This window comes from Lontra canadensis, unplaced genomic scaffold (genome assembly GCF_010015895.1).
Source record: "Lontra canadensis isolate GAN:19392208 unplaced genomic scaffold, GSC_riverotter_1.0 scaffold58, whole genome shotgun sequence".
In the NCBI taxonomy this organism is placed as follows: domain Eukaryota; kingdom Metazoa; phylum Chordata; class Mammalia; order Carnivora; family Mustelidae; genus Lontra; species Lontra canadensis.
Window position 1 is genome coordinate 2913773 of NW_022631052.1, and position 18508 is coordinate 2932280.

The following is an 18508-nucleotide window of genomic DNA, read 5'->3' on the forward strand; positions in this document are numbered from 1 at the left end:
TGCCGGAGGGCTCCCTTCCACACAGTCCCTCAGGGGTCCAGGATATTGCAGACCGTGGCTCTATCCTATCATCTAAAGAGAGATAATAGATGGGCTTCTCTGCATCCCAACCAGGAAGTGACAGGTGTCACGTTTCACGGGCCGGAAGCAGTCAGCTGGTGATGCCTCACTGCAGAGAGACCGGGCAGTGTGGTCTCCCGTAGGGCTTGGAGGGAGCAACGCGGAACAGACTTCGGAGAACACAGGACGTGTCTCTTCCCTGCTCATTCTATAATTTAATCCCCCCAGACCTGTGAGGCAGAGTCTGGCTTGTCCATCTGCATTTCTTTTAAGTGATGTGCCCAAAAGCTTAAGAGCACCCAGACCCGGGACACCTGGGTGGCCCAGTCTGTTGAGCATCTGACTTGGTTTCAGCTGAGGTCGTGATCTCAGGGTCGTGAGATTGAGCCCTGCTTCGGGCTCTGTGCTCAGGGCAGAGTTTGGGATTCTTTTCTCCTTCCTCTCTCCTCCTCCTCTCTCCCTCTCTCAAATAAATATATAAATAAATAATCTTTAAAAAGATCAGAGCACCCGGGCTGGACGTGGAACTCCGTTGCCCACCTGCAAGTTCAGAGGTCCCAGCCACAAGATGCTCTTGCCTCTCTGATGCGTTCTCTGTCCCCTCCATTCTCTTTTTCTGTTGCCACCCGCAAAAGGAATGCTTACACCCAGCGCATTCCCCGGTCTCTAGATCTGTCTCCATCCCTCTTGGTGTCATGAAACGGTAGCTCAAGTTCATTTCTGCCCGAGTCGTCGCTCCAGCAGTGCTGCCCATCCAGCCTGCCTCCGATCCCCTCGGTGTTCTGCCTTTATCTAAAAAGCTTCCAGTGCCAAGGACACAGTGCTCTTCGCTGTCAGGCTGGCAGAGGGGTGTGGTTGTAGAAATGGGGGGGGAGGCGCATTTCACAGACCTGACGGACAGGTCTGTGAAATCAGGAGGTTTTCCTCTTCCCCCAAACTGGGACTCCTCTACCCCTTGGCCAAGGCAGCAGCAAGAAACAAGTGGGGATTTTTTGTAAACTTCTAATTTTCTTTCTTTTTGGAATAACTGTATTGATGGTATTTCCGTATCTCCTTAAACTTGCTCATTGACAGGATCTATACAGCTCAGTAGTTTTTAGTATATTTGCAAAATTGTGCAACTATCCCCACATCTAACTGTAGACGCTTTGCGCACAGTCGCTCCCTACCCCCACCCGCTTCAGTCGCCAGCCCCTCGCAACCAGAACTTCCGTCTTTCAGACCAAGAATCCACGTTTTTACTGGAACATTTCAAAGGCCAAGGGAAATGCAGACACAGAGCGCCTTCTGAGCGGCAGGAGAGGCCGTGGCTAGTTCTGAGGTTGGCAGGGCCATCCTTGCAGGGCTCTCTCCGACACCGGTCTCAGAAACACACCCGGCGATAACACAGACATGCACATAAATGCCGAGATGCCCGCACACATATACACGGGTCACAGACATAACTACGCATGCACGTGTGTCCTGCCTCCACGCACCCACACGCACGTGCGCGTGCTCGCGCACGCGCACACACACACACACAGATTCACTCACATGTATACACACGTACTCATGAGGACCTCAGACTATGCACATGGAGGGGACACTGGCTCCCATAGAAACAAGACTATACATGCATACATGTGGGTACACATGGACGTATGTCATGCCTGTGGCTCTTGATTCAGCAGCAACGACCCACTATGTGGCGGTAAGGGATCAGTGATTTCCTCCGTGGTCACCCTATACAAACCAGTGATCTGTAAAGCAATTTGGGATTTGCCGCGCTCAGAAGAACACTGGTCCCGCTCATCTAGCGCCCCGGGGGTCCCCTGGGAAGGCTCTGGAGGGGAGCGGTCGGAGGAGTCAGGAAGGGATTATGGAGAAGAAGCCACAGGAGACTCAAATATACATTCCAGGGCCCTGACTTGACATGCGCGTCCATGTTTGAGTCCCGACACATCGGACCCGGGTGTGTCTTCCCCTGGAGCCTCCTCCTGTCCAGCAGGCAGGGTAGGTGGCAACAGGCAGCCCAGCCTGTCACCACTGCTGTGTCACACGGGCTGGCATGTAAGTTCCTGGCCTGCGTGTGTGTTGACCCAGTTCTCCCTTCTTCCTCATCAGCCCAACTGAACCCCGAGCAGAGCCCCGTCCCCGCACCTGTGACACTTGCGGACATTCTTGTGTGGTGTCTGCCTTGCGGTTCGGATGCAGTAGCCCCACACCTAGTGTGGGAGCGTTGGCTCACACACACGGACGGGTGAATGGTTGAACGAATGGAAAATACGCTTGACCTTGACCGCACCGAGTTCCCAATGCAAAAGGAGAATGAGTCAGGTTTGTTCAACTCTGTCTAGGTCTAGTGGCCCAATTTCTGTTGACCCATCCCAGTTTCTTAGAACAAGGGTGAACAAATCTTTTCTGTAAAGTGCCAAACAGTGAATTTAAAAATTTTTTTCTTTTAATGTTTATTATTTTCAGAAAGTAAATATTCTTAGTTTTGCCATACAGTCTCTGTGATGGGTACTCAACTCTGCCATTTTAGCAGAAAAGCATCTATAGAACAGTGCACAAACAAGGGTGTCACTATGTTCCCACAAAGCAGCATTTACTGGGTATTTACTCTCACCCAAGCCCGGGTGTCTATGGTCTCCCAAACTCTCTGTGAACCCCTGACCTAGAGCCCTGCCAACACTGAGCTCATTGGGTGTGTGCTGGGGCATCCCATTCTCAAGAAAGGGAGAGGCAGTGGAAAGGGAGCTTCGGGCAGACTGCACCCAGATCCTGTGCCATGTCCTGGCCATGAAGAATCCCGGGCAAGTCATTCATTCCCTTGAGGCTTTGGTTCCTCATCCGGAAAGTGGGAAGATGAACAATTCTCCCACAGGGCTCTGGTGAGGCTTGTCTCGGGAGCTTGGACAGTGTCCGTTCCCTTTTTCTTCAGTCCTGTTCTTTCTACTTCCCAAAGAGGCCATGCAGTTCAGTGGCTAAAAACAAGACGCTGGTGGCAGACTGAAGGGGGGTAGCTAGTTCTGCTTTGCAGGTGTCCTCTGCACAAGCCTAGCAAGTGACTTGACTCGCTGAGTCTCAGTTTTCCCATCTGAAATAGGAGTGGCACTTCCCTAATAAGGTTGAGGTTGGGAGTGCATCTCTAGGTGACCCTTCAATGACATGGGTTTGAACTGCACAAATTCACTTATACACAGACTTGTTTCTAGAAATATAGTACAGCAAATGTATTTTCTTTGTGGGTCTCTCAATGCCTTTTCTCTAGCTTACCTTAAAAAAAAAAAAAAGATTTATGTATTTGACAGAGAGCACAAACGGAAGGAGCGGCAGAACTTCCAGGAAATGGTAGGGAGAGGGAGAAGCAGGCTCCTCACTGAGCAGAGAGCCCGACACGGGGCTCCATCCTAGAACCCTGGGATCCTGACCTGAGCAGAACGCAGACACTTAACCGACTGAGGCACCCAGGTGCCCCTCTAGCTTACCTTATCATGAGAATGTGTATATAATACATACAGCATACAAAATATGTGTTAATCGACTTTATGTGACCCGTGAGCCTTCCGGTCAGTTAGGTTTTGGGGGAGTCAAGAGTTACATGAGGATTTTCAACTGCGTCAGGGGTCGGTGCCCCTAACCCCCGTGTCATTAAAGGGTCAGCTGTAGTTAAGATCATACCTGTCAAACGTTTAGCAGAGCGCTTTTGGGAAGGTTCTCAGCGAATGGTATTCTTGATTCTTAGGAAGCAGCTTGGCTCTGGGGCTGCAAACACAGAATTTAGCCTCAGGCAGATCTGGGGGTTCAAGCCTGGCTGTGCCACTTGAAGCCCTTGTCTTGGGAAATTCCATTTTCCTCTGTGTCCCCATTTCTTCCATGAAGGAGGTGGACCAGTCATCTGTAACGCGAGTCTATAGCCTGAATTCTAGAACTTTCTATACATGTTCCCTTACATCATGGCCAGGTAGGTGCCGCCCTGAGGTCTGTCTCCTGGGAAGATAGCGTTCTCCCGTCCCCCTGCTGTTTCCTCTCCCCATCTTCCCATCTCTCTCCACCCGCTTGGGCCCCAGGGCCCTGTGGGCAGAAAGGACACAGTGGGGTGATGCATACCACACATTGCCCCTTCTCTTACAGGACACACAGTTACTTTAAAAACTCAGATCGTTGACTCTGCCTTCTTCCTTAGGGGTTGAGCTTTCCCAGGGAGAGAATATCACTGGGGCTTTCAGGTAAGAACCAGTCACGGGCTGTGTGCCCAGCAGGTGTGGACCCCTTTGCAGAGGACAAGGCTCAAAAAACCCTTCCTGCATTGAACGAGTCACAGCCCGACAGCCTTCTGAGCAAGGCCAGGGCTGAGATGCTTGAGGCATGGATACGGTTCACACAGTCCTTCCTCATTTCAGTCCGTGGCCAGCTCAGTATTTTCCAAACTGTCTAGAGGATGAACGTGCGTCTGGTTTCATGGCAGTCTGACTCGAGCCTTTTTTTTTTTTTTTTCCTTTTCTCTCATTTAACAAAAGTGCCGTGTGTTTATTGGGAGAAAAATTAGAAAAGAGAGATAAGCTGCAAGGGGGAGAAACACACAACCTTGTAAAGCTCTTAATCCCACTACCTAGATATAACCATGCTGACACCTTGGAATCTGTCCTCTTGGTTTTTTAATGCATATCAATTAGGTGGTGTTCATATACATTTTTAAAATGATAATTCAGTTTACCATTCAGCTTTAAAAAAAAAAAAAAAAAGTGTTTCTGGTCAGGGAGCACAAGAACAGATATGTTTCGGTATCCAGCCCCAGAAGGCAGGGCCGGTGGTCACTGTGGTCTTTTGGTACCTTGCACAGACAGGGAGAAGGCAGCTTTGTCGCTGACTGGCTCTGGCTTTGCTGTCCTAGTCTGCTTCAGGAAGTTCTGCCCTGGTGCCCAATACAGCTCTCCTCCCAGCTCCAGTGGGTGATGGGAAGAAGGAAGGGGGTCGGACCATGTGTTCATTCATTCACTCATTCCCGGAGCATTTCTGGAGCTCCTCCCCTGGGCCTGGCCAGCTGTGTCCTCCTGCAGGGGTGCACCCAGGAGCTCTGAAGACCCCCTCAAACGGCCCAGCCCTCTTCAGCTGGCTTTCCAGCTGGCAATATAGGAGGTCATGATAAAAGTTTCTTTCTAAAATACACTTATTTTTTTCAAGGCAGTGCATCCAAAAGAAACTACTAGCAAGTGATAAGTGAAGGAAGGTGGCCGATCTGGCAAAAATCTTGTGGTGGTTCTGGAATGATTGCCATGAGATGCACAGTCTGACCCTTAGGGGATAATAAAAGACTATGCTGCAGATTTAGGAAGGATCATGTCCTGGGACGTCTTTGGACAAGGTCAAGAAGAACAGGTCTCGGATGGCAGCTGGACCACACAATGTGATTGGAGGCAGAGGCCCAGCTGGGCTACCATTTCCTGGAAGATCTGCCTGTAGTGAGCTGAAGGCTCCTGTTTGCCCAGCGGGCTGCCCTTTCCCCTGGAGCACTCCTACCCTTGTAGAGCCCAGACCACAGAGGGCAGAATGTCAACAGATGCCCAGAAGCATGAGGTCATGGTCAGGGGCAGGAATTCTCACTAATTGGCACAGCCCTGGCTCTGTACTCTGAGGGGCCCAGACCAGGTAGCCTTTGGCCTCTGCACATAGCAGAACTGCATGCAGTCCTGGAGAGAAAAATCCAGTAAGAGAGGGTCCAAGCTTACCTTGTCCCTCCCCACTTCTCCAAGTTTGGCAGCAGTATCAAAGGCTGGAAGGGTGTGCATTAGCAAAACGTAAGTCCTGCTTTCCTGAGCCGCTAGGCTCCTGCTTTGCATCTTCCAATGTCTGGCCGGCCACCACCCTCTTTGTCTGGCTGGGACTTGAGCCTCCTGCCACCAGCCTCTTACTAAATGGAACTCTATAACTCTTCATTTCCCGGATGCACGTTGTGTTAAGCCGGTGGCAAACAGCTGACATTTCTCACTCGCTTTCTGGCATTTCTCCCTTTTTAATAGGAAGCGAACCTGGCATTTTTTATTAGAAAGCCCCCGAGTCCCGAGGTTTAATATCTTCAGTGTTAGATTCATGAACAACTTGGAAGTTAAAAGCTTGCCTGCGGCTGGAATTCGACAGAGCACACAACTTGTCCCTTGAAGTGTGATTTATTTGCTCAAGGGAAGTGGGGAGGAACGGGAGGTGCAATTAAGTGGGTTTAGAGTTTTGAGAGGTGGGGAATGCTTAGAAGTGAGTGAACAAGCAAAGGGTTGTAAATCCATTCTGACAGAATAGAGTGTTTTAAAAATAACAGCTGACTTTGAAACCAACTGCCTTGGGTCTCTCAGATCAGGCAGAGCTAAGGAATGTTTCCACCCAACTGTTTCTTCTATTTGGAAGATCAGTACCTGAGGGGGGCTCACTCTGGGAGGTGTTCTCTAGAGCCCCACTGTAGGGCCATTGCTATATCACTCAAGTGTACCAGGCTTGGTTCTACCTCAGGGCCTTTGCACTGGCTGGTCCCTCAGCCTGGAACTCTCTTCCTCCAGATTTTCACATGGCTGCCTTCTTTCTTCATTTAGCTCTTGGCATGAAGGTCGCCTCTCCTGAGGGGCTTACCCTAACCATCCTAGCTAAAGAGGCCCCCAGCCCCAGCACTCGCTGTCCAATAAATCAATTTATTTTCCCCTTAGCACTTGGGCGTCTTTGAATATCTCATCTATTTGCCTGTCTACTTATTTATTGCCTGATGTCTCCCCTGGCCAGTCAGTCCCATGAGATTAAGGACCATGCCTGTCTTGCGCACACCTAGAATAGTACCACCTACCCCTAAAATACTACCATGCCCACAGTGCCACACTCACTAAATGGGTTGTGAACATTACTCTCTCTGGACCCTAGTCAAATGAGATTGGATTTGAGTGGTGGTTCTCAAAGTGGGGTTCCTAGACCACCAGCATGAACATGACCTGGAAACTTGTTAGAAATACCAGTTCTCTGGGTCCCAACCCAGACCCCCAGCCAGAGTCAGGATTTCTCAGGGTGGGACCAGTCATCTTTGTTTTAAGAAGCACCTTCCAGTTTGTGAACCAGTGGCCTCATACTTTAACACCTCTGAGGTTTCAGCAGGTGTAACTGCAGGAAGGGAAGTGGATATGGCAGGGGAGACCGTAGGGGCCCAGTCTAGAACAGTCTAGTATATTCCAGTTTAAGACCAGGCATACCTGAAAGCCACACTCCCCTCCCTCCCACCCCTCATTCATTCACACAGGCCTGGGTCCTGCTTGGTGGTGAGAGGTTTGGAGGAGGGAAGGGAAATGGCTGCCCCAAGGCATCTGGATTTCTCTCCCAGTCACTGTTTTGGCAGGAAGTAGCCAGTTTGGACAGAGGTCCTGGATAAGCCTTCTAGGTGGATTTATCTCGTTGTTTCTGATAATCCTTTTTTATGCTGGTTTACAACAAAGCCTCTTATACTTGGGGTGCCTTCCTGGCCAGAAGGCCCACTGGGTCACTTGGGACAGGGGTCAAAGGTCAGAATTACATGAATGAGTTGCCTGGGGTCAGGGCTGGAGAGACCTCTCTATCAGCCTGCAGGTAAAGTGGGAAATTTCCAGTCCTTGTTTTTCTTCTTAGAGAAATGTGATCATTTTGCAGAGAAAAAGAGATACCAGGGAGTGATATGTGTATGTGTGTGTGTGTGTGCGTGTGCGCGTGCGCACGCGCTTACTGCCCCAGAACCTAGAGGGGTACTAAGTACATCCTTAAGCCACTAAAACACCTTCACCTAACTTCCAACTGACTGCCACCCAGGACAGCGGGCTCATTGATCCTCATTGCCATGGTAGTGACATTATGACTACCATTTACTGAGGGCGTATGATGTGCTGGAGTCGCAAAAGATGGGGGTTAGGGGCGCCTGGGTGGCTCAGTGGGTTAAGCCTCTGCCTTCGGCTCAGGTCATGATCCCAGGGTCCTGGGATTGAGCTCCATATCGGGCTTTCTGCTCAGCAGGCAGCCTGCTTCCCCCTCTCTCTCTGCCTGCCTCTGCCTACTTGTGATCTCTCTCTCTGTGTCAAATAAATAGATAAAAACAAAAAACAAAACAAACAAACAAAAAAAACAATGGGGGTTAAGAGCCTAAGCTCTAGAGCCTGGCTGCCTGGGTTCTAATTCTAGCTCCTCTGAACCTCTCTGAACCTCAGTTTCCTTATCTGTAAAATGTGGCTGATCCAAGACTTCAGTAAGTCCAAGATGCTATCCATTAAAATGTGCACCATGTGTTCATGGACTATAAAGAAAGAAGTAACAACTGTTAACCTGTTCATTAGTAAGACACATTCTGCTTCCGGAGATGTTAAATTTCAAGGAAATGCACATGTTAGAATCCATGGACTACAGCAAGAATAACCATCCATGTGGGGCTCTTGGGCCTAGGCTGGCAGCTGGCACTTAGAAAAGGCTCATGCACGTTAGCTGGTGGTGTTCCAATACCCCCGTTTTACAGCTGAGGAAATGGAGGTCAAAGTCACTTCCCAAGGTCACCCAGCAAGTAGTAAATGGGAGAGTCAGATTTGGATTCTCTTGCCTGTGTGTCTCTTAAGTGGCCCCAAAATCATGTCTGGTAACTGAGCACCCACACCACGGAGGAGATGAGAAAAACGTCAGGAACAGGCTGACACCATGTCTGTCTGTATGTCTGTGTGTCTGTGAGTAGGTCCTCCGCTCCTCTGGGTCTGCATAGCCTCATCTGCAGGAATAGAGCAATAGTGTGGACGCTGCGGGGGTGCTCTGAGGATTTGTGAAGGTGACTCAGGTCCCACACATATGCTCAGTAAACCTTTATCCTCTCCTCTCTTCCCTTCTCCACCTCCCACGCTGCAAGTGGCTTTTGGGGCACTACTGTTAGCCACACAAACCCCAAGGCCAGAGCAGTTGCCAAAGATACTTGGACTGACTTGCCTGGAGTATCTGAGCCTCAGCCACCCTGGACACTTGCCTGATACCTGCTTATGCTCAGACCTCAACCTTCTCCCTGCACCTGCTCTCCGACTGGGCTCCCAATACACACCTGGCAGGCACAGCCAGGCTGGGAGCCCCCAATTCCTCTGCAGAGAATTCCTCTCGGAACTGTTTAACGAGCTTCAAAGTGGATACCTGGGGGGCTCAGTCCATTAAGCATCTGCCTTCAGCTCAGGTCATGATCCCAGGGTCCTGGAATCGAGTCCTACATCGACTCTCTGCTCAGTGGGGAACCTGCTTCTCCTTCTGCCTCTCTCTCATGAATAACAAAGCAGTATCTTTAAAAAAAAAAAAAGTGGATGCCTGGGGTATCAGTGTTGGTTTAGATTTTCTTGTAAATTTCAACACCTGTGTATTGTGCAACCTTGCCAATTTGTTTAAAGCAAACTTTTAAAAGTATACTATAAGGCAAAATGTCAAGATCCTAAGAACACAACCTGATGAATTTCCACTATATTCACACTCCAGTACCAGCCCTCCAGTCAAACAGAACCGTACGTGCCCCCAAGGGTCACCACTACACTGACTTCTTGCACGCAGGTCCATTTTGTCTGCTTTTGCACTTTCTACATATGGAATTATTCTGTGTGAGTCTTGCGTGTCTGGCTTCTTTTGTTCAACATGGTGTTTATTTTCTTTGCCATTAGCAGCAGCTTATTGTTACATAGTATAGTAGAGACCTATATTGTTATATTGTTACATGGCTTTATCACAGTCTATCCATCTCTCTGTTGAGGAACATTTGGATTAGCTCCAGCGTGGGGCTATTATGAATGGGTTGCTGTTAACATGGCAGTGCATTCTGGCAGATCCGTGGGTGAACACCAGTATGCATGCCTGTTGCGTACCTACTTAGAGGAGAGAATGCCGATTGGGGGGTTATTTGTATATTTCACTTTGGTAGCCCGTGCCAGGCTGTGATTGTACAAATTTACATCCCACCAGTGGCTGGCGGTTTCTCCAGTAGCCCCAGAAACCACAGGGTAGTGAGAGAAGCATAGGTTTTAGCAGCTGCTCCTGGAGAGGAAGATGTGAGCAGAGAAAGAAGATGGGGTGGATGTTTGAAGCCTGTGACTTGTTTGCGGCCACCCTAGGAAGGAGAGTCTGGAAGTCTGGGAGCCTGGTGCGGTGATCTGTTCTGCCATATGCGGGGGGGACGGTCTTTTCTGCGCTCTGGCCTGTAATGAGCGTAGGTGGGTATTCAAGAACCGAGTATCCAGGGGAGGAAATCCGCCCACGGTCTCCACCGTCCCCAATATTTAAATGTCAGTCTGGTTTAATTGGCTGCACAACCCACTCCCTCTCCCTCTCCCGTAGCAGCCATAGCAAATGTATCCCGAGGACAGCAACAGCAGGGGACAGCCTTGAGTCACCGTGGCTGCCTCCTGCCAGCTTCCTGGGCAACCTTGGACAGGTGAATCAGATTCCCTGGGAGTCCGCTTCCCTGAGCATCTCACCTTAAGGAATTGAAGAAATAAATCTTAGTCGAAGATCATGGGTAGCATTTTGGACGGATATATGGGTGGATGAGTGGATACATAGCTAGGTATATCGGCAGGAATATAATAGCTGGACAAACAGATGTGATGTGTGTATTAATATATAATACATATTTGCACGAGGGTGTGTGTGCCTTTGCCATTTTACTGATCATTTACTACTTCTCCTAACAGCCAGCATTTAACATATGTCAGGCATGGAGAGATGCCCGTCCCTTTACATACCTGATTCCATGTGAGTCTCCTTAACAATCTTGTAAGGCAGGAACTATTGACCCCATTTTACAGATCATGAAAATGAGGCTCAGAGAGGTTAACTCACCTGCCTGGCGTCACACAGCCACTAATTGACAAGCCAGGATTCTAACCCACAGAGTTAGACTAAGGCCCCTGTTCCAACCGTTGTGCTACCCTTTCCACCATGTGCCAGGCATTTCCCTGGCCTCTTCTCATTCAGTTCTCATAGTGACTCTACAAGGTAGGTGTTCTCTTTGATAGCTGTGGAAACCAAAGCCCAGAGGGGTTAAGTAACCCACCCAAAGGCACACAGTAAAGAGCACAGCTGGGATCCAAACTGAGGTCCCTCCGCCAACAGTTCTAGCTCCAAGCACACGCTCTCGGCTAAGTCCAGCATGGAACAAGGGCTTGAAAAATACTAAAGGAAGGACTACGAGTCTTAGCGATGAAGACCTAGATTAAAAGAAAAATTCAAGCCATTATTTTCACACAAGATGGAACACGAACTTTCCTAATACCATCCCTTCCTCCTTCAGCCAACACCATGAGCCAGACATGGTGCCAGGGGCTGGGAATGTGGTGGTGAATCTAGAAATCATTCATCCCCTCACCCGTTCCGTGACCATGTACTGAGGGCCCGCTGCGTGTGTGTGCCAGGAACTGAGCTCACTGCGGGAGGGACAGATGGAGGGGCATGCAGGCAACTAAACGGTGAGGTGTGACCGTCACTGCATTCACGTCCTCTGTCGTCTTGTCATTTATCTTACACCACTGGTTCTTGCAATGAACTCAGTGAGGCTGAAAAAGTGAGGCCCTCCATCTCAACAGGCATCTGGCATGGAGGGAGGAGGACCAGTGTCGACACGCCGCCGTCTGAAGGCTTGAATGCATCGTTGGCCGATGGTACTTGGTGGACGTGAGCCACCACTTTGCTGGGGTTTTATCACTGTCCCTCAGCAGCTTCGGGCGAGCCAGAGCAGCTGCGACAAGTGGCTGGCAGAGTGCTGTCTGAGTGCTGTCTGAGGACCCCAGAAGTTGTTGGTTTATGCGCGGCTCTCCTGTGCAAGTCTGGGACAGATGGAACGTGGCGAGCCTGCCCTCTGGACTGGGTTAGCTTCTGCAGGCACCTCGGTGCCAGGGCGGGTGTGTCGGGACAGAACGTGCCCCCCGCCCCGATCTGCATCCTAGAGCCAGATCTGAGGTCCAGTTACAGGCTCGGTATCCGAGAGGCAAACTGGTGGCACCTGACGTCTTACTTGTCCCATCCAGCCACCATTGTGGGTCACTCGCCTTTGAACAACTGCTGATCGCTTCTTTTGTCCTTTTGCTTTCCAGCCTGTGTAAGGGACGGACGCTCTATTCTGTGGTGCGGGACGCCAAAATCGTCTTGGATGTCAACAAAACGAGGCAGATTGCCCAAGAAATTGTGAAGGTACCGTAGGGTCTGGGGCTCCCTCCTGAGATGCATGGTCTGGCTTCAGAGCAACAGTCTGGATTAAAAAAAAAAAAAAAATTAGACTCGATCTGAAAAATACCAGACTGTAGGAGAGGAGGGGTTTTGCCCAGATACCACATTAGGGTTGGTCCCCCAATGTTTGGCTGCCATCTGTTGCCTCATCATCATGATAATTGGGCCCGTGTGGGGACCGGGGGAAGTTTGTGCGGCTAGAATCCCTTACCCCTTGGATACTTGAATCCCCATGAGCGCACACCATCTCTCTCCGCAGCTGCTGGGGAAACATCCAATTGTTGCAAGTTGTTTGGGATTAAAACAAACTGGAACATCCTGTGTTTTCTGGCAGGTGCCTCATTAGTCAGTTGACTGGGGCTTTGAGTTCCCATTGGAAGTGTCAGGACTAAGCTGTTAGAAGAGATAAAATGTGACTGCTCATAAAGGCGAAAAACCAAAAATCTAGAGACTCACCCTTGATCGAGACCTCCAGGAGACTCTCTCCTCCGTGGTCTTGATCACTGACTCGTGATCCATCCCTGGAGGAAGGCAGGGGTTTCTGCACTGATACGGGTTAAGAGGATATAAAACACATCTTCTGCAGAGAAGTTATGTTTTAAAAAAAGGAAGTGCAGGGAGGTGGTGAATGGAATTCCTTTCTCTGGGGACCTCCTCTCAGTTTTTGTCTTCACTTTTTTTCCCCCCCACTAGGGACATCTTTCTTTGTTTCTTCTTCAGGAGGTAGAAGAGCTAGGTGGGAACAGTTGGGCGGGGGTCTGAGGGTGGTGGCAGATGTGTGTCCTGGGGACCCTTCCTGTTCCCACTTGCCGTGACTTCTCTTACCCTGCCTCTGAGCCTCTGCGTTGGGGTCCCCTGAACTGCGGCTGTTTGGGGGCGCTGCTGTAGGAAAGGCAAGGAGGGTGAGCCCAAGCCAGAGTAGTGGCAGCAGCGAACTCTCAGGTGTTCCCTGAAAACTCCCATCTCCTTGCTCCCTGCAGGGCATGGGCTACCTCCACGCCAAGGGGATCCTTCACAAGGACCTCAAGTCAAAGAATGTCTTCTATGACAACGGCAAAGTGGTGATCACAGACTTTGGGCTCTTCAGCATTTCCGGGGTGCTGCAGGCTGGCAGGTGAGCGGCGGGGCAAGGGCCCAGTGGAGTCCTTGGCCAATGGCTGTCGGGGGATGGGAAGTCAGCCACCCAAATGGTATCCGTGACCAAGACTGGGTGCAGGGCCTGAGGTCGCTTAATTGGGTGGCTAGGCTATTGCTGATGCTAGAGCAAGTCATGATTCCCTGGGGGAGGCTCTCTCTCAAGTGGTGCTCTTGCACGCATGGGCATGATTGGGCACAGAGCATCCCTAAATGCTTGAAAGCCTTTGCCGTTATATTTAACTGGAAGATCCCCCTTTGCCCCAAGGACCCACCTGGAAGTTGGAATCCCCCAACAGTCCTTGCTCGAAGTTTTCTTATGAATTGATCCATTTTATGCAGCAAGAGTACTGAAGGATTTAAAGTCAGACCCACCTGCGGCCCCCACCCTGGACTCTGCCCCTTAATCACTATGACGTTAGTTGTACCCCCAAAACCTCCCCAAACGTCGGTTTCCATGTCTGCAAGAAAAAATGACGATGTCATCACGCCTACGTCCATGGGATCCTTGTGGGGCCGAAAGAACACAATCAGGGATCCAACAGCAGTGCCCAGAGCACAGGGCACACAGCACAGAGTAGCAGCTGCTGAGCTGTTGTAATTACTATAAATTTGCATATACCTCCCCAGTGTCACCCAGGAGAATCATTAACCGTCTTTAAGTAATTAACTCTCAGGAGCCACTCACCTGAGGGCAAGCTGCCTTGAGTTGACCAAGAGAAACAGCTTGATTCCAAATAAACATCCCATGATTCAGGAGGTCTGCCCTCCCTGACTTTTAATTTGGAGTGTGGACGCAAGCCACGTGCAGGCGTGGCACACACACACACACACACACACACACTTTAAAACCCTGCAGGTTTTCTCTAATCACGCCTTTTATAACTTGCCCGAGCCTCCTCCGGATGGCAGCCCCACGCTCTCCTTTTACTTCAGTTTCAGCTGCTTTGCGGTACTGATCTCTTTGAGGTCCACCCTAGGGCCCCCCCCAAGATGAATTTTGTTCGTGCTACATCATACCTTGGATCTAAGAGCATCCAAAACCCAGCAACACTTGATCTAGCTGCTTTCTGATCTAGATACAGAAAGCGCAACAGAAGCTTAAGTTTCTTTACTCCGCCCCAAAAGATTTCGGTGCATCTCCAAAACTATCGATAAGGCCCTAAGATGAGAAAGCCGGAGGGCTGAACCATGTTCCTTCTTCCGTCTGTCTCCCCAGCGGCACTTAGAAGCGGGTTTGCGGGCGCAGGAGTTGCAAGGCGCGCATGCGCGCACACGTCCACACGTCCATTCATCCATCACGCGGGCCAAGGGGCAGAGGAAGCAGTTGGTAACATCACTACGAACTCGAGTATCTGTGTCTGGACAAAAAGAGGCCCAGCAGATGCTTTCGTGAACCTGCTTCAAGGCTCTTTAAAAACAAACAAACAAACAAAAAAACCCCAAAAATCCGATTCCTCCAACCTGGAGGCATGTCCACATACCCTCCCCCTCCCCCTTTCGTCCTTGCCAGAGAATTCTCCTGCCGGTGGAGAGGAGGAGGGCAGGACCTCTGATTTTCTCCCTTCTGGTTCTCGCTTTTCTAAAGCCCCAGGGTAATGAGGAAGAAAGGAAGTGGAATGACGTGAGCCTCCTTTCCTTTACCTCATTCACAGAGACCCAGTGTCAACCGGGGAAGAAAGTTCAAGTCAAGGGCAAGGTGGCTGCTGGCCTCATTGTCCAGCCGGTACTCCCCCCACTCCCGCTTCTGCCCAGCCTGGTCCTCAACACAAATGCAGGCAGTGTTGGGAGAGGCCAAGGAGCCCTCAGCGACCTCTCCTAGAAGAAATTCACATTTCTTGGTTTCCCATGAGTCCCCATCAGGGATCTCCTCTGGTGGCTCAGTGTTTCCTGCTGTAGTGATATGTAGAGCTTAGTTTTCATGTAGGATTTCACTTTGCTCCCTAAGGGTGCTGTTTCCCCAGGAACTGCTGGAAAATTGTGGTTGGGGGTTTTTGGGATCACTTGTTATTTCTGCAGCTTTGGGCAGATCACTTAAGTGTTTTGAAGCTCTGTGTCCTCATCCACAGAACAGGATCTTATCCATCCCATAGTGGGCTTGTTGGGATGCAGTGTGTTGGATAACCTGGTGCGCAGTAGGCACTCAGCAGGGGCTACTGGCTGTCCTGCCTCTCCCCTCCTCCCTGAGTTAGAGCCTGGGGCATTCACAGGGCTGGGTTCCCAGCAGGGGGAGATCGGCTGGGCCTGGGCAGGGGTGGGGGTTACCCAGTGAAGTGAGCATGTTCTGAACATTCAGACCCACCCCGGGGCTCCCCCCCCCCCCGAGCCCGCCCCTGGCATTGCAAGCACACAGCTGTGCTGCCATTGTCACCGAGAGAAGGTGTCATTTCCCACACCAGCACTATCATGCCAGCGCCCCGCAGGCTGTTATTAATCATAATAATAACCGTAATGACGGTGATTGGAGTTTTCCCCCGTGGGCCCATTGCCAAGGGAATGGGACATCCCGGAGTGTCTGGGCCAGGCCTGGCATCCGACCCCCTCCCGGGTGTGTGCCCCCTCCCACCCTGGGCTGACAGCTGGGGAGTGGCCAGCATCCCTCCTCCCGGCCCAGCCGTCAATTGCAAACCACTGACACTTAGCTAGTGAGTCCAGAATAGGCAGCAGGGGCGGTCAGAAAGCCATCAGAACTGGGGTGCTCTCTCTTTTGGCAGCGGCACCCCATCTCACCGCAGCCCCCCCCCCCGCAAAGGCCTGGCTGTACCTGGAGAGTGTCCGCTGTCTCAGGCCATGGCCCTACCTTCTTACATGATGTTCTTACCTTGGGCTATAGTCTCAACTCCATCTCTGAGTCGTCAAGATATAAACATATCCTAGGTAATAATTCTGTCTAGTAATCCTGAGACCCTGGCAGCTGACACAGCCCTGTGTCAGCCTTGTGTGAGATTAATGTGCCCATTGTGCAGGTGGGAAAGTGGAGACTCGGGCATGCTCAGGGTCACATGGCTAGTAAGCAGCAGATAGGTCCTTAAGTTCCTGCAGGCATCCCCAGTTCTAGAAGCAAGAATTCACACGGCCCTGCCAACTCAAGGGCTTTCCAGTGGATTTGGGTCTGCTGTGTAACAAGTCCTATGTTACTGATGCTGAAAGACTAACATTTGGACCATTTCCTTATTTTCTATAAAAATGAGAACGGTGATTCTCAACTGGGGCCCTTCTGTCCCCATCCCCCGCCAGGATATTTGTAATGTCTGGAGACCTCTTTAGTTGTCACAACAGGGGAGGGGGGCAGACTGGTATCCAGTGGGGAGAGGTCAGGGATGCTGGTCAGAGCAGGCCCCCACCACAAAGAATGATCCAACCCCCAGACTCCTGAGACCTCTCTTGTCAGGGCTCTCTCTTTCCCCATGTGGTCCACAAGATAATCTTAAGGATGATGTTAATAAGCATCATCTATGCTAGTTCCTGTGTATGGTCATGGTAAGAAGTAAATGAAAAAACCCCATTTGTAGTAAATAATATTTGAGAGTTGCACTGTCCAATAACCCCCAGCCACATAAGACTATGTAATTTTAACTTTTTTTTTTTTTTTGAAGATTTTATTTATTTATTTGTCAAAGAGAGAGAGAGGACAAGCAGGGGAGCGGCAGGTAGAACAGGCAGAGGGAGAAGCATGCTCTCTGCTGGGCAAGGAGACCAATGTGGGACTTGATCCCAGGACCTTGAGATCATGACTGAGCTGAAGGCAGACGCTTAACCGACCGAGCCACCCAAACATCCGAAATGTTAACTTTGATTAAAATTAAATCAAATTAAAACTTTAATTCTTCAGTTACACTAGCTGGATTTCAAGTGCCCAATGGCCATGATGGCTCATGGCTGCCATATTGGATAGTACAGGCAGAGAACATTTCCATCATCATGGAAAGTTCTATGAGATAGTGCCGCTCTAGAAGGTGTTCAGATAGGGCAGGAGTCATGAATGAGTGCAGTTCAGGGAGCAGCGCATCACACCTGACGTGGCTCAGAAGTCACCCTAGGGGAACTGGAGAATCCAGCCAGCCCCAGGTCTCCACATTGTGGAGGCTCTGGACCACCATGATCTCACTCCTGATGGTTGGAGATATCCATCCCCATCCCCCATCACTGCCCCCTCTCCCTGTAGTAACTAACTGGCCCTTTCCTGGGAGTCTTGAGTCAGTGGAAACTTGTAGGAGATCTGCTCAGATTTCAGTCCCACATGGGAAACTCTGTACTTAACTAAAGTCTTACCACGTGAAGATAAATACAGAAAAAAATTTTTTTCCAGACACAATTTTATCTACAGTGAGGTCCCTCTTATCTTTGACACATTCCCCTGTTAAAATTTTTTCATATAATGCTTATCATTGTCTGTATTTTTCCTACTTATTTCATTTGTCACCCCCTTCTCCTACCAAAGCACAGGCTCCAGAAGGGCAGAGACCTTACACATTTCCTTCACTTCCGTGTTCCCGGTGCCAAAAACAGAGAGCTTAGGCATAGCAGTTCTCCAGAAATCCAGTGAATCCTCATTATTCGTGGATTCCATATTTGCGGATTTGCCTACTTGCTTCAACCCCTTTGCACCCCCAAATCAATATGGCAACTTCGCGGTCACGCCTGGCCATGCACAGAGTGGTGAAAATCCGCATCACCCGGTGTATGTGTTCCCAGCTGAGGTCAGACAAAGGGATGCCCTTCATTCTTGCTTGAGCTCTCATACAGAGAGGACCGGCGGACAGAGAAGACCGGGGAACAGAGACGGGAGGGGGCCATGCGGTACAGGAAGCCCTGGGCCTTGGGACCAGTGGGACAGAGTTTTGCAATTCTGGCACGTGGTTGTGGGGCCGCCCCAGACACATCACTCAGCACTTCTGAGCCTTGTTTTCTCTTCCTTAAAATAATGAAAATAGAATGTACTAGAATGAGCTGTTTTTAGGATTTAAGATTTACCCGATGTGAGGTGTGTGCGTGAATACATATTTCCTCTAGGAGCCATGATTCTGTATTTGCTAATTCACTCTTTGCAGAGACTTTATACAACATAACTGCCATGAATAACAAGACTCAGCTGTGTGGGTGGAAT

The 18508-nt window shown here is 50.2% G+C and overlaps 1 protein-coding gene across 2 annotated transcripts in view; it reads left to right on the plus strand.

Moving 5' to 3' along the window:
- The window catches only part of KSR2 (kinase suppressor of ras 2), a 409167-nt gene that overhangs the window by 378536 nt on the left and 12123 nt on the right, over positions 1 to 18508 (plus strand). For both annotated transcript variants that reach the window (XM_032876184.1, XM_032876185.1), the window contains exons 15-16: positions 12135 to 12231; positions 13248 to 13381. In XM_032876184.1, coding sequence (XP_032732075.1) covers positions 12135 to 12231; positions 13248 to 13381 — 231 coding nt within the window. The remainder of the gene's footprint in view (positions 1 to 12134; positions 12232 to 13247; positions 13382 to 18508) is intronic.